This window comes from Acipenser ruthenus, chromosome 52 (genome assembly GCF_902713425.1).
Source record: "Acipenser ruthenus chromosome 52, fAciRut3.2 maternal haplotype, whole genome shotgun sequence".
Classification (NCBI taxonomy): Eukaryota; Metazoa; Chordata; class Actinopteri; order Acipenseriformes; family Acipenseridae; genus Acipenser; species Acipenser ruthenus.
In genome coordinates this window covers 6,531,099-6,548,093 of record NC_081240.1, presented here as the reverse complement: position 1 = coordinate 6,548,093, position 16,995 = coordinate 6,531,099, and the positions used below count along the sequence as shown (strand labels likewise).

The window sequence follows — 16,995 nt, the reverse complement described above, 5'->3', positions numbered from 1 at the left end:
CACACAGAAGGCAATTTAGAGTGACCAATCAACCTGAACAGCATGTCTTTGGACTGTGGGAGGAAACCGGAGTACCTGGAGAAAACCCACAATGTGAACACATTGGGAGAACATGCAAACTCCACACAGACAGACCCCTAGGCAAGAATCGAACCTAGGACCCTGGCACTGTGAGGCAGCAGAACTAACCACGACACCACCGTGCCACCCATTTTAAAAAACAGAAAGAGAAAAACGAAAGTTTCTTCAATGTAGTGGATTTCTTCTCCGCTACTCAAAGAGACTCAGGACCCCAGGCAGGTTACCAACTACAAAGTACTTTATTTAATGCGCCAGGGAAGAACAGTGTACAAACTGTCTTAAAGCTGACTACAAATACAAGCATATATAAACATGTTAGTGGTGATACTAAGCAAAGAATAGGTGTGTACTAAAAGCACATCACAGGTTTGAACAGAAAGTTCTGCAAGACGAAGAGTGTTGTGACTTCAAAACTTCTTCCTCAAGATAAGTTACAAACTAGCAGACACCAGTCCTTGTGATAAGAAGATGCTGTGGAAGTGAGTACACATTCTTATTGTGGGAGACAGTTTTACTAAGCTTGAGAGTCCAGCAACCTTCTACTGAAGGCCATTGCTATGCAGAAAAAAGAAAGTCAACAGAAATTCACTCAGAAATGAACCTCTTCATTCAAACACTAAACAGACGGTTACTTCAGCTTGCAGATTGTTACACTGGAATCAGAATGAATATAAAACCCAGGATAGAGTTTCTCAGTAAATGTGGTTTGGAATCTGTGCAGGGGGGTCATTTTGTCTCCAGAGACTTCATAAAATGATAGCGTGCCAGCAGTAAAGTCCAGATACACCCCTATTCTGGGGGAGCGGAATAATTTTACTTCAGATACATTGTTATTCTGCCAGGCAGAGTACCTGGAATCACAGCAGAACAATTTCCAGGACTTATTATTGTGTCCAAGCTGAAAGGAAATATCCTCTCCTTTCGGGTCGATTCCTTTATATGCGACTCCTATATCTACCCCCTCCCTGCCACTCCACTCAATCTCCCAGTAGCAGGGAGACCCAGACAAACCCTCTTTGCAAAGCACTTGGTACAAGATGTCAAATCTATCTGGGTGATCAGGATATGGCTGGACCTCTCTCCGTCGTGTTACCTTTCTGTTCCCTTCAGACAGACAGAGCTCTCTATTCGCTGTGTTGGGGTCCAGTGTGAGACGACAGTAATCTGATTGAAGAGAAGAGGAGGGTTAAAGGACAGAGATGCTTAGAAAAATCAAATCACTGAAAAACAATCTGCACTGGGTTGGAAATTGCTGTCCTCAAGCTCCACTCCTCCCTGTTCTGTAGTGTCAGCTCTTCTCAAAATGGAGGGACGCATCTTTCAATCAAATGTTAGTGAAAACAGAATTCTTACATTTTAAAAAGTCAGCTCTGGTCTTTGGCTCTGGAGCCTGTCGACTTTGAATGGCAGCTTCTTTTGCTGGGGAGAAAAAAGAGAGAAATGGAATTGAAACTTCTGAATAAATTGAGAACTCTGTGTGAGTTAAAACAGATATCCCCCCCCAAAAAAGTTTATGTAACTGAAGGAGAAGGTGGCTGGAAAGTTAAGTTTGTAATTATGCAATACATGTCTGTGACTCTCTAGCAACACAACTAATTCATTCCTCCTCCCCTCTCCCCTCTCCTCCAGTCCTCCTGTCCTTCCCCCCTCCTCTCCTCCCCATCCTCTCCTCCCTCATCCTCTCCTCCCCCATCCTCTCCTCCTCTCCTCCCTCATCCTCTCCTCCTCTCATCCCCTCCCCACTCTTCTCCCCTCCTCTCATCCCCACTCTACTCCCCTCCTCCTCTCCTGCCCCTCTCCTCCCCTCTCCTCTGCTGTGGTCATTGACAGTGTATAATGTTCCCTTGACAACAGTAGAGAGACTGGAAGCTTTTATCAGTCCACAGTAAATGATTGGGAGTTCCACGCTGTCTCGGCTGAGTGGGACTTCATGGGAAAGAAATTCTGCCCCTAACAGCCTCTACTCTAACCAAGGAGTATAACAATTGTACCGTTATAATAATATATGGGTTCAGTAATTTCACTTACAATTTTTCTTGGGTGAGCTCACTCTGAGGAAAGGGTGTCTGAAAAATGTATCTGTAAGAACGCAAGAGATTTATAAGCCTCTAGTGCAAGCAGACCGTCACAAAAAGCAGAAATGATTTTACTTGGAATCAATTTTATGAATGCAAACAATAATGATGATTGGTGGTCAATGACTAGAGATAACTGTGGTGCAGGCAATATGATTCAATATGATGGCAAATGAAAGCAAAGCTATGCAGTAATAGCACAAACTTTCACAAATTTCCCTGTCATTGTTCTCCACTGGAAAACTGGAAATTTTCTGTCGAATGCAGTTTAAATTACAAAGACAGTTTATATTAAGGTTGATTTCGGTATTAAAGGACTAGTGTGTATGTAAAACTAGGGAGATCCATCCATCCATCCATCATCATTAACCGCTTAATCCTTTACAGGGTCTCGGTGAGCCAGAGCCTAACCCAGCATACACAGAGCGCAAGGCAAGACTACACCCTGGATGGGACGCCAGTACATCGCAGAATTAGTGAGATATAGTATGTAAATTCAGTGATACAACATATTGAAGAAAACTTGACAAAATAAAATTTACCCACCAAATTCAATGCGATTTTTAGGATTGCACTGCAACAGCCCGCACAGTAGGTGGCGCAAGTGAGTGGAGATCCCCTGTGGGATGCTGGCATAAAGAAAGAGGCACGTAGTTATTTAGCATTTTAAATTCATTCAAAAACGGCCAACGGTACTGTTAAAAGTTTAAATAGTGAATAGGCAACTGGCAACTCAAGACCATAATTTAACAAATCAGTGTTTGTTTAAAACAACAAGAATACATTTGATATTTAGGATTAGTAACATAGGACAGCAGTGTAGAGTAGTGGTTAGGACTCTGGACTCTTGACCGGAGTGTCTTGTGTGGGTTCAATCCCAGGTGGGGGACACACTGCTGCTATACCATTGAGCAACTTTACCTAGATTGCTCCAGTAAAAACCCAACTGTATAAATGAGTAATTGTATGTACAAAATGGGTGGCACGGTGGCGTGGTGGTTAGCGCTGCTGCCTCACAGCGCCAGGGTCCTAGGTTCGAATCCGGCCTAGGGGGTCTGTCTGTGTGGAGTTTGCATGTTCTCCCCGTGTTTGCATTGTGGGTTTCCCCCCACAGTCCAAACTGTTCAGGTTAATTGGTCACTCTAAATTGCCCTCTGTGTGTGTGTGTGTGAGAGTGTGTGGTCCCATCCAGTGTGTGGTCTTGCTTTGCACCCTGTGTATGCCGGGTTAGACTCCGACTCACCGCAACCCTCTAAAGGATTAAGTGGTTATTGATAATGGATGGATGTACAAAATAATGTGAAATAAATGTAACAATTGTAAGTCACCGTGGATGAGGGTGTCTGCTAATAAATAAATAACATGTTGTTTAAGTGCACACAAGTTTAGTTGAGTTGAGTTTGTGAAGAAACATTTTGAATGGCAGGTGCTTTACATTCTAGAGGCAGGCTTCTGAACTGTTCAATTTGATGCAGATATAAATAGAGAGCTAGCAAACACTCATTCCTGTTTACTTAACAAGCACATCTTTATATAGAAATTTTGGGGGAAAAAATGTTTAGTATAGCATGTTCCCAAAAACGTATACACCCTGTTACGCTTAGCTTTACAGGAGATTCCATTTCTATAATGTGGTTTAGATGAGATACTGCATGTAGTGTAGTGCTCGTGAATTATATTGAACACAGAAGAGGATGAACATTATTACATTAAAAGTATATTAAAAATGACAAGTGGGGTTGGATACAGAAATAAAACACAGGTAAAGAATGAAATACAAACAGTACACCAGCAATACTACAGGTTAAAAAATACATCAAATAAAAAAGGTTTTGTACAGAGGGATAGGTGCCCAATTATTTGTCATTTGGAAACTGCTTGCCTGGAGTAAGGGTGATCCACTTAGCAATGGATTCCTATAGGTTTTATTTCCCCCTTTTTCCCCTCTACTGGGTGCTAACAGATCATATAATTATTATTATTAATTTCTTAGCAGACGCCCTTATCCAGAGCGACTTACAATTTACAATTATATTTTTGTTTTTCACATACCCATTTATACAGTTGGGTTTTTACTGGAGCAATCTAGGTAAAGTACCTGCTTGCTCAAGGGTACAGCAGCAGTGTCCCCCAACTGGGATTAAACTCCTCCGGTCAAGAGTCCAGAGCCCTAACCACTACTCCACACTGCTGCCCATATAAGCATTGTAGTGGACAAGCATAGGTGGGGTGAATGGCCTTTCCTCATTTTGAAATTTCTTATGTGTCACTTCACAGGTAGAAGTTTAAACAGTGTCACAGTGGATGAAAATCTTATTACCAAAACATGGCAGAAAAATTGAAAAAGCACGGGAAAAAATCTAAGAGGAGTTGAGGAAAGATGTTAGGGGGTGTGAAGCAAATATACTTACTTGGGAGTCGAGTTCTTGTGTTTCTCAAAGAGGCGACAGAGCTCTTGAGGGTTGCTAGCCTGAAAATTATCAACCCAAAAGTATTTAAGATGGGTGTGAAACACAAAATATCTTTAGACACACTAAAAGAAAAAAAACATTACCAGTGACTACGTTTACATGCAGGCAATACCAGAGTATTTCGAATAGCAGCATAACAGCCCAATAACAGCGTCTGTCACTCACTTGATAAAAATACTGAATAGCACAGAGAACATTGGAAACCTAGCAGTGAACTGTTCAGGGTTCACACCGGATTGACAATGTGATGCTAGAAACTGTCCTCAGCACAATACTAATCAGCATGATTCATCTGGTATACCGGTAATAGGCGATAAGTGAACATGTCACAACAGCATGTGGACTCACCTGAAATGGGACCTGGCCAGTCAGACATTGGTACACTATGATTCCTATACTCCATAGATCAACTTTTGCATCATAGGTCTTGGCCATTATAACTTCAGGAGCCTGGAAAAAAAACACAGAAAGCACAGTGAAAGAACAGTAATGCACAGAACAGCAACAGAACAGCAAAATATCCATCCATCCATTGTCATTAACCGCTTAATCCTTTACAGGGTCGCGGTGAGCCAGAGCCTAACCCGGCATACACAGGGCAATGCAAGACGAGACTACACCCTGGACGGGACGCCAGTCCATCACAGGGCACCACACACACACACACACACACACACACACACACACTCATACAGAGGGCAATTTAGAGTGACCAATCAACCTGAACAGCATGTCTTTGGACTGTGGAAGGAAACCAGAGTACCCGGAGAAATCCCACAATGTGAAAACACATTGGGGAGAACATGCAAACTCAGCTTAAAATATTACCATCAATAATACTATGCATCTAATGCCTATGCAAATCCTAGCAATAGTAACAGCCATACAAAGTGGTAAAGCACTCACCATGTACAGAGGAGTACCACACATTGTAAGTGCCATCATATTGGTTGGCTGGAATCTGGCTAACCCAAAGTCGGCTGTAGGGTAAAAGAAAGGAAGTGAGGCAGGAATAGCAATGTGGCGTTAGTCTTTATGGGGCTCAATTTCTTGGTCCTCTAATAGTTAGACCATGTCACTAGTCATGGAGGGGGGAGAGGGGGAAGAGGAGGAGGTGGGAGGAGGAGAGAAGAGGAGGAAGGGGGGAGGAGGAGCAGAGGAGAGGAGGAGGGGGAGGAGCAGTAGCTCACCAATCTTCAAGCGAATGTTTCTGGGGTTGGATTTGTCCCCTCCTGTAAGGGCCAGCAGGATGTTCTGTGGTTTGAGGTCTCGGTGGATGACTCCCTTGCTCTGCAGCACCTTCATGGCAGATGTGATCTGCTGCAGGAACAGACGGATTGTGTCCTCATTTAGGGGCCCTTTGGCTATGAAAAAAAGTGAACAAAACCTCAAATAAAGAAAACCATTGCCAGGAGTTGAATAAACATGATTTTTATTTTAGTGTTTCATCCATCCATCCATCCATTATCATTAACCGCTTAATCCTTTACAGCCGGAGCCTAACCCGGCATACACAGGGCAATGCAAGGCAGGACTACACCCTGGACGGGACGCCAGTCCATCACAGGGCACCACACACACACACACACACACACACACACACACACACACACACACACACACACACACACACACCACACTCACACAGAGGGCAATTTAGAGTGACCGGTGCTGAGATCATGGAGCTAATCCACTCTCTCCTACCTCACATTAAACACTTTGATATATTAAGTCCAGTTTACTTGAATTAAGAAAATATGTAACTTCATAGGCAGGGAGTACTTCAGTGGTGTTTAAGAGACGCATGTAATATCCTTTCCTATTACTAAGTGATTTATTTACTTTGATGTCGCACTGCACCTCTGCTCGAAAATTGCTTAAAATCAGTTGATCGTTCGTTTCTGTTCACAATTGCTGTGTTGTCAGGGTACTGAGTTTCTATTTGCAAAAACACCAACGTTTTTCCACAAGTTTGGCATGTTTTTCCAAAGAACACCCCTATGCACTAACGTTGTAATGCCAGAGGGGAAATAACAGAGTGCAATATCCTGTACAATTAACCCTTTAATAAGCTATATGTTCTACATTTAACTTTAAAGACATGTAGCCTCGCATGGGTTTTCTCCAGGTATTCCGGTTTCCTCCCACAGTCCAAAGACATGCTGTTCAGGTTGATTGGTCACTCTAAATTGCCCTCTGTATGAGTGTATGTGTGTGTGTGGTGCCCTGCGATGGACTGGCGTCCCATCCAGGGTGTAGTCTCGTCTTGCATTGCCCTGTGTATGCCGGGTTAGGCTCTGCTCACCGCGACCCTGTAAAGGATTGAGCGGTTAATGATAATGGATGGATGGACATGTAGCCTGGCTTTCAGCACCTATTACAAAAATAAAAAGCAATCATATCACCTCTCAAAGGACATTTAGTTGTATTTGACACAAAAACTTAAAACTAGGAGTTTAAAAAGAGATACACAAACTAAACCAGGTATCAAAGTTTTCAAATGTAACTTACATTTCAGGTAGTCTGCCAGATCCCCTCCATTGCAGTACTAGCAAGAAAAAAACAAATCAAAAACAAACAGGATCACATCAGATAACTACCACACAGGAGCTTAAAGGGGAGCTCAAGCTGTTTACTTAATGTTGCTACAACTATTTAAGTAAGATGTGTATATTGTTTTTATTAATATATTTTGATATCCTGATTAAACTGCAGTCTACAGTGCTCGTTTTTCAAGATGGCTTTCCAAATGTACCCTTTAGAAGAACTTTTCAGAACTACATTTCCCATCATCTTCCTACTCATGTATCTATAATGGGAGTGATGGGAAGTGTAGTTCTGAAGTTCTTCATCTGAAGGGTATGTTTAGAAAGCAATCTTGGAAATTGAGTGCTGTAGAAGACTGCAATTTAATAATAGTGTAAAAAAAATGGTCAGGATGTCAAAAATACATAAATAATACACACACCTTACTTAAACAGTTGTAGTGACATATGGGAACATGTAACACACAAAAGTGATGAGTGGGGAACTTTAATAATTCATCAAATAAAGTACAAAGGCAAAAATTCACAGAAAACATTGCATAGAAATAAAAGACCATTAAACAGCTTATTTTATGCTCGTTCTGAGTGTACAAACAGTATGTTTCATAAAAGAAAGATTCAAAACACACAGTGCATGTCAATAGAAATAACCAGAAATTGTCAGTATAACTGGATTATAAATGAAAGTAGGATCATGTTCTTTTTTTATAAGAAAAATCACAATCAAACTGTTGATTTTAGGCTATAACTATAAGTGATTCACACACTTTAATGCATCAAAGCTATGACTAAAGATTATGCACTATTCATTTTACAATGTACACAAAAAAGTCTGTGAATAAAGGACCATCATCCATCCATCCATTATCATAACCGCTTATTCCTTTAGAGGAGTCAATACAGTGAAATACATACATACACACATATAGACTCTATATAGAGAGACAAGGAGTCAATACATCCATCCATTATCATAACCGCTTAATCCTTTAGAGGAGTCAATACAGTGAAATACATACATACACACATATAGACTCTATATAGAGAGACAAGGAGTCAATACATCCATCCATTATCATAACTGCTTAATCCTTTAGAGGAGTCAATACAGTGAAATACATACATACACACATATAGACTCTATATAGAGAGACAAGGAGTCAATACATCCATCCATTATCATAACTGCTTAATCCTTTAGAGGAGTCAATACAGTGAGCCGGAGCCTAACCCGGCAGACACAGGGCACAAGGCAGGACTACACCCTGGACGGGACGCCAGTCCATCGCAGAGAACCACACTCACACACACTCACACTCAACCAGCAGCCACAGAGGGTCCCTCACACACACACACACAGAAGGCAATTTAGATTGACCAATCAACCTGAACAGCATGTCTTTGGACTGTGGGAGGAAACCAGAGTACCTGGAGAAAACCCACAATGTGAACACATTGGGAGAACATGCATACTCCACACAGACAGATCCCCTAAGCTGGAATCGAACCTAGGACCCTGGAGCTGTGAGGCAGCAGCGCTAACCACCATGTCAATATATTAATGAGCAAAAGCATACTAATCACACACAGATGGGAAAGGTGACTTACCTCCATCACCAGATAGACACAACTAGATGTTTTCTAAAAAAGAAAAGCAGGTAGAGATGAGTGTGAATGCCAAGCACTGTTAAAGGGAACGGCAGAATTAAGTCTTAATCAATTTCAACAAAAATGATGCATGTGATAATAGTTTGCATTTGTTTTTTTGCATATGTATTACGTAAGAAATAACCCATGACAGGTTGTGTGGTAAGACCATTATTACCACATGTATATGTATATATCTACACAGAGGTTGGCATTCGTTTATTTGTCTAGACCAGGGGGTTCTAATATTTTTGGGTGTGCAGACACCCTATTCAACCAAAGGTTTTGCAGAGTGACATGTAGTTATATGCAATATATGGAAAACTCCATTCATTATCATTAACTACTTATTCTTTTACAGGGTTGCGGTGAGCTGAAGCCTAACCTGGCAGACACAGGGCAATGCAAGGTAAGACTACACCCTGGACAGGACGCCAGTCCATCGCAGGGCACCACACACTCACACACTCACACCACACTCACACACTCACACCACACTCACTGGGCAATTTAGAGTGACCAATCAATCTGAACAGCATGTCTTTGGACTGTGGGAGGAAACTGGAGTACCCAGAGAAAACACACAATGCGGAAACACATTGGGGAGAACATGCAAACTCCACACAGACAGACCTCCAAGGCCAGATTTGAAATCAGGACCCTGGCACTGTGAGGCAGCAGGACTAACCACCACGCCACCAATGCGCCCCTATAAAATGATCAGATAAATGAAATTAATATTACCTGGAAATCATACAATCTCACAAAATTGTCATGTTTCAGCCCCTAAGGAAAAAAAAAATTGTATTGATATGTGACAAGGTGGCTGGGCGGTGTGACATCAGGACAGAAACAGGAATAGAAACTGACACCAGGTACTGCAGTTTAAAAGGCTTGCGCCCTTTTAATTAAATAATACAAAAATAAATAAAAGGTTTGAACAAAAAGAAACTTGCTCACAGAGCAAAATAAATATTGAAACAAAACAAGTCACGAACCCAAAAATAATACGATCCCAGGTCAGGCTGGGCAGTTGCTGTCACTGTTCCTGGAATCGTTTTAAATAAAGTTTTGTTTTGTTTTTCTCTCACTCCTCTCGCTCACTCTCTCCTGCTAACACCCACCCGAGTGCAGCGAGCTGCAGGCTTTTATAGCGTGGCCGAGGGGTTTAACTGGCTAGTAATTAATCCATTACCCCCCGGCCACAATCTGCACGAGCTTTTAAATTACCATGGATGGGGCTTCCCATCCACGCTACTAAACAATACAAACAAAATCGGCTACGCCGTCATCTATAAATACAGTAATAACCAATAACAAAACCTGCGGCACTTCGCCGTCTTCTATACATTATAAATAAATCATAATAATAATAATAATAATAATAATAATAATAATAATAATACAAAACAAATGCAAAATAATACAGGGGCGGAGAGGGGAAACCCTGATCTAAAAATAAATAAATCTGTATAGGGCTGCTCGCCCTGTTACATGACATAACATTAATAGTGAAGGAAACTATTACCATGGGCAAATACAGTGAAAACAAAATTGCCAATGTTCTTACCTTTAAAATCTGTATCTCCCTGTCTAACTGTGTCCAGTAAGTTTGATCAAAAGAGAGGTTTTTCGTGTGTATACATTTGATGGCAACTTCACCGTTTTTCTTGTAAAAAAAGAAAAATGAAATATGTACCTCATTTACATTCATTTCATCCATGTGCACTTTTGTATATATCATCAGGTGCATTCATGTAACACTTTTTTTCCATCAATCTATCCATTATCATAACCGGTTATTCCTTTAGAGGGTCACTGCTGTGAGCCGGAGCCTAAACCGGCAGACACAGGGCAATGCAAGGCAGGACTACACCCTGGACGGGACACTGCCAGTCCATCGCAGTGTTTCACACTTTTTAATAAAGAATATTCCACTTCAATTAAAATACATTCATTTAAACTCCAAAAACTGTAAACTTTTTAAAAATGTACAGCTTTTTTTGTTGTTGTTGTATATTTTGGACCAAATTGAATTCTCTATTCATGTTGTACCACTGCTAACAGATGTTAGACAGCACTTGTCTTTGAAACTTGTCTGTACTTGAGGACAATACTTTGCATATATATATTTACTAAGCTTTGTATCTTCTGTGGGTTTGACAATCAAAAGCCACTGTACATATAGCCATGGCATAACAACAGACAACTGCAGAACAGGCAGAATGCATGCTGCGTTCGGTGTAATGTCTATTGGCTCATATTTGAGTCTCAACTTGCATATTCCCAAGCAGACCACGTGACTCGCAAGCAATGCAAAGTGACTGATACATCAGCAGAGAGTGAAAGAGACCTGACAGCTGAAGTCGCGACACACTTCAGAGAGAGCAAGCAGTTCCTAATTAATTATCAGTTTGCAATGATATTCCAACAGCTTTAAACACTTACAAATGGTAAGAAATGTTCATATGGAGAATATGTTTTGGGGACCCATTGTCATGGGGGTGAATTGTCGACCAATTATCAAGGGGGACCTATTATCACAGGGAAGAATTTTCGCCAGGACCAATTATCAGGGGGAACCTATTATCACAGGGAAGAATTGTCGCCAGGACCAATTATCAGGGGGAACCTATTATCACAGGGAAGAATTGTCGCCAGGACCAATTATCAGGGGGAACCTATTATCACAGGGAAGAATTGTCGCCAGGACCAATTATCAGGGGGAACCTATTATCACAGGGAAGAATTGTCGCCAGGACCAATTATCAGGGGGAACCTATTATCACAGGGAAGAATTGTCGCCAGGACCAATTACCAGGGGGAACCTATTATCACAGGGAAGAATTGTCGCCAGGACCAATTATCAGGGGGAACCTATTATCACAGGGAAGAACTGTCGCCAGGACCAATTATCAGGGGGAACCTATTATCACAGGGAAGAATTGTTTCTGGGACTAATTATCGGCAGGACCAATTGTAGGCGACAATTTATCATTGACCCAAAAATGTCAGCAATCTTTAGAGAATAAGCTTGCATATTAAGTGACTTTCTTCGCTGTATTTTTGATGTAGGTGTATACATTTCCACTATTAACATAATTCATTAAATCCCCAGTACTCGGGACTTTTCCTGTGCATTGTTTACCTCACGTTTACTGCTTAGTCAAGGTGCACACAGTACGAGGTAAGTGGCTTACTGCATGGCAAACTGGTTACCGCTGTTTAGTGCATGTCCCAAAATGTTCTAACTCCTTCTTAGAAATTCTGTATAGCCATAGAAATGTAGCTATACATTAAAGTAACACATCTCCATATTCTTTATGATTATCATAGATTTACAGTGCCTTGCGAAAGTATTCGGCCCCCTTGAACTTTGCGACCTTTTGCCACATTTCAGGCTTCAAACATAAAGATATGAAACTGTAATTTTTTGTGAAGAATCAACAACAAGTGGGACACAATCATGAAGTGGAACGAAATTTATTGGATATTTCAAACTTTTTTAACAAATAAAAAACTGAAAAATTGGGCGTGCAAAATTATTCAGCCCCTTTACTTTCAGTGCAGCAAACTCTCTCCAGAAGTTCAGTGAGGATCTCTGAATGATCCAATGTTGACCTAAATGACTAATGATGATAAATAGAATCCACCTGTGTGTAATCAAGTCTCCGTATAAATGCACCTGCACTGTGATAGTCTCAGAGGTCCGTTTAAAGCGCAGAGAGCATCATGAAGAACAAGGAACACACCAGGCAGGTCCGAGATACTGTTGTGGAGAAGTTTAAAGCCGGATTTGGATACAAAAAGATTTCCCAAGCTTTAAACATCCCAAGGAGCACTGTGCAAGCGATAATATTGAAATGGAAGGAGTATCAGACCACTGCAAATCTACCAAGACCTGGCCGTCCCTCTAAACTTTCAGCTCATACAAGGAGAAGACTGATCAGAGATGCAGCCAAGAGGCCCATGATCACTCTGGATGAACTGCAGAGATCTACAGCTGAGGTGGGAGACTCTGTCCATAGGACAACAATCAGTCGTATACTGCACAAATCTGGCCTTTATGGAAGAGTGGCAAGAAGAAAGCCATTTCTTAAAGATATCCATAAAAAGTGTCGTTTACAGTTTGCCACAAGCCACCTGGGAGACACACCAAACATGTGGAAGAAGGTGCTCTGGTCAGATGAAACCAAAATCGAACTTTTTGGCAACAATGCAAAACGTTATGTTTGGCGTAAAAGCAACACAGCTCATCACCCTGAACACACCATCCCCACTGTCAAACATGGTGGTGGCAACATCATGGTTTGGGCCTGCTTTTCTTCAGTAGGGACAGGGAAGATGGTTAAAATTGATGGGAAGATGGATGGAGCCAAATACAGGACCATTCTGGAAGAAAACCTGATGGAGTCTGCAAAAGACCTGAGACTGGGACGGAGATTTGTCTTCCAACAAGACAATGATCCAAAACATAAAGCAAAATCTACAATGGAATGGTTCACAAATAAACATATCCAGGTGTTAGAATGGCCAAGTCAAAGTCCAGACCTGAATCCAATCGAGAATCTGTGGAAAGAACTGAAAACTGCTGTTCACAAATGCTCTCCATCCAACCTCACTGAGCTCGAGCTGTTTTGCAAGGAGGAATGGGCAAAAATTTCAGTCTCTCGATGTGCAAAACTGATAGAGACATACCCCAAGCGACTTACAGCTGTAATCGCAGCAAAAGGTGGCGCTACAAAGTATTAACTTAAGGGGGCTGAATAATTTTGCACGCCCAATTTTTCAGTTTTTTATTTGTTAAAAAAGTTTGAAATATCCAATAAATTTCGTTCCACTTCATGATTGTGTCCCACTTGTTGTTGATTCTTCACAAAAAATTACAGTTTCATATCTTTATGTTTGAAGCCTGAAATGTGGCAAAAGGTCGCAAAGTTCAAGGGGGCCGAATACTTTCGCAAGGCACTGTATATTCTTTCCAAAAGGTACATCGATCTTTGACAGCAAACCCTATATAGTAGGCCCAGAAGATTTAGTGTACTGAATTTTAGTAATTCGGTATTGAATTGCAGTTTTAAATGACATTACATGAAATGAAAACAATCTAAAAAAAGACAATAATAAACAAATGTTTAGAAATATAAACAGTAGGCTACTTACCTCTTTGTGCCTTCCCTTAAATACCATACCAAATGCACCTTGTCCTAGGACATCTTTCATGCTGTACTCAAATTTCCCCACTGTCTCCATTTCCCTCTACTTGTGGATGCTGCAATTTGAAGGGAAAATATAAATGAGGCTCTAGGGATGTCTTCTAAGTAACCCCGGGTTGTTCCATTGTCAAACCCTCGACAGCTAGAAAGTTACCCCTTTTCCTCCCAATTCCGTGGGCTACCTTCGAGAAAAAGAAAAGTTGGTACAATCATGTGTGTCAGAGCTGTATCTCTGTCATTGTTTAAATGCTTGTGTTTTAGTTCCTGTGTGTGCCTGTGGGTGGGTGTCTGTGTGTGTCAACTGAGCGTATCAATCATCCATCCCATCCATTATCATTAACCGCTCAATCCTTTACAGGGTCGCAGTGAGCCGGAGCCTAACCCGGCAGACACAGGGCGCAAGGCGAGACTAGACCCTGGACGGGACACCAGTCCATCGCAGGGCACCACACACACTCACACACTGAGGGCAATTTAGAGTGACCAATCAACCTGAACAGCATGTCTTCAGACTGTGGGAGGAAACCGGAGTACCCGGAGAAAACCCACAATGCAAACACATTGGGGAGAACATGCAAACTCCACACAGACAGACCCCCTAGGCCAGAATCGCACCTAGGACCCTGGCACTGTGACACCCACCAGCAATGTTTTTGCGATATCTAATACTGATAGTCTGTACAGCCTATGTGCCAGAACATAATATTGTAATTAAAAACATGCAACACATTAAAAAATAACAAAATAAAAATGAATATACAATAAATAACATTTAAAAGTATGGATGAAATAAATAAAGCAAGGGTTAATATGACAATGATGTACTCATCCTAATTTTCTCAAATGAGCAGCTGATGGTTGGTGAGAATTTTTTTATTTTAAATTTTTGCAATTGTAATATTTACAGCTGGAATTAAAATGCAATCTTTAGTCACTATTTTATACCCTCAAGACCATACTCTGTTGGTTAGTATTTCTATAGAACTCTCTGTGAGCCCCCTTTGTTGAGTGGGGGCTATAGTCTCACTAGGTCCTTTTTCTGTCCTGGCCAAACGTATTCTAACATTATGAGTATTATTTAAAACTAAAAACAGCCTCTTTAAAATATGTGTCTCTGTGAGGAGAGAGTAAGGAGAGCTGAGCTGACAGGTAAAGTGCTCCAGGGGAAGGAGCGACCAGTTTTACTCCATGAAGCATTCGAGTCTTCATATCCCTACACTGTACTGTCTGTAAAGAGGGGAAACGCACTATTTACTGTGGTTACTTGTAATGCACATCCGTCCTTACAGTGTTATAAAATTGAACTTCCATTTACAGAAAACACTGCCACAAATTAAAAAAAAGATACAAAATATTGTTTATTTTATTGCGTATTGTATTATTATTCAAAATATACAGTCTAGAAATCTCATGATTTTTTTTTTTTTTTTACACAAATAGGCTATGTATTTCAGTGAAAAAAGCGCCAAAACAGTATTATTTTTCTATTTGAATAACTCCAAGATTTACTCAGCTACTTAAATGACTAAAACACTGAGAACGGCTCTTTTTGTGTCGAAACAAGTCTGTTATTGTTGTTCTCACAAATTGATTGAAATAACTTTAACAAACGGTTTGAGGTTACAATATTTTTGGACTTAAATCCGCTTTGTGCCTCCAACCCAACTACACCCGTCTGTTAATGCACCACAACCCACATCCCTTACGTAACACACTGGAACAGCACTATTTAAAAAAAAAAAAAACTCTGTCACACAGGAATTATAACTAAATACATTACCTTGTCTTGAGATTAGGAAAAGAAGCAGAATGTCTCTGTGACTCGATGCACTTTCTGAAGACTTGTGTGAAAAATATGTTCCGCATTTCGTTTTTATAGCTTGCTATATGTATTTTTATGGGAAATGTGACAAATCCACAAACCTGTTTGTCAGAAGCTGTTGTTTTGCTTTTACTTACAACCAGTCTTTCAAGATTAATTGAAACTATTTTCCATGGTAAAATTATGTTGGCCCAATTCTTCCGCTTTACCATTTATAGGGCACACATAAAATTTAAATTACTACAATTTTTCTTCGCTGATTGTATGAAAAAAAGGGCTCTAGACCAGAGTGTTGTGTTCAAATCCCAGGTGGATGAGACAGCTGCTGCTGTACCCTTGAGCAAAGGTACTTTACCTAGATTGCTCCAGTAAAAAAAAAAAAAAAAAAATGAATAAAATGGATACAACAATTGGTGAGTAAAAATTATTTGATATCTTGTAACAACTGTAAGCCACTCTGGCTGTAAGGCAACAGCGCTAACCACCACGCCCCGCCCCCTTTAAACTGATAAAGGTCTAAAACAAAAGAGATAACAGCTAGTCCCTGGAATGATAGCAATGAAGTTTGTTTTTACCGATCAAAAATACTCCTCAAGTGTCCGATCAAGAAAGCATTGCAAAATCACTTAAATGACAGGAAACTGAAACACAGTTACGCCAAGTGCTGGGTTAACTACCGAGCCAGCCCAGATCAGAGCTTAGTCTGCTGCTACATTAACACCAGATCCCCCCAACTGAGAAACTGATTGATAAAAGTATAAGTTAATGCTTTAAGTGAAAGAGTAGACCAATGCAGTATTTGCAGATGTCAGTGACATGGCTGTGTCTGTTTAACTCTTGACTCGCTTTCTGTTCTGCTCATGGTCATATTCAATCAAGAGATTTAGTAACTTGTCCAATACCGGCTAATAAGGACCTTTTGCAAATGAGGCCCCGCATTGCTAAGAATTAAGCCAACACCCTGTTTCCATAGAACAATACATGGCTTCAGGGTAAAGACAAGTTCTAACAGAAATGCAATGGCTGCTGAGAAAGAAGTTCAATCAACTTGTTTTTTTTGTTTTTTTACTGGAGGAATCTAAGTAAAATACCTTGCTGAAGGCTACAGCAACAGTGTGTCTCCCCCATCTGGGTTAA

At 40.8% G+C, this 16,995-nt stretch overlaps 1 protein-coding gene across 1 annotated transcript; it reads right to left on the bottom strand.

Annotated features, from left to right (window-relative positions):
- Positions 1-226: 226 nt before the first annotated feature.
- Positions 227-16,192, bottom strand: LOC117962794 (serine/threonine-protein kinase ULK1-like). The gene is made up of 14 exons (XM_059016324.1): positions 15,817-16,192; positions 13,984-14,092; positions 10,391-10,489; positions 9,565-9,606; positions 8,782-8,814; positions 7,139-7,175; positions 5,818-5,991; positions 5,534-5,607; positions 4,976-5,077; positions 4,568-4,626; positions 2,703-2,785; positions 2,110-2,160; positions 1,435-1,500; positions 227-1,245 (listed from the first exon to the last, which is right to left on the bottom strand). The coding sequence occupies exons 2-14, from the start codon at positions 14,071-14,073 to the stop codon at positions 710-712; spliced, it is 1,446 nt and encodes a 481-aa protein (XP_058872307.1). The 5' UTR covers positions 14,074-14,092; positions 15,817-16,192; the 3' UTR covers positions 227-709.
- Between the last annotated feature and the right edge of the window lie 803 nt (positions 16,193-16,995).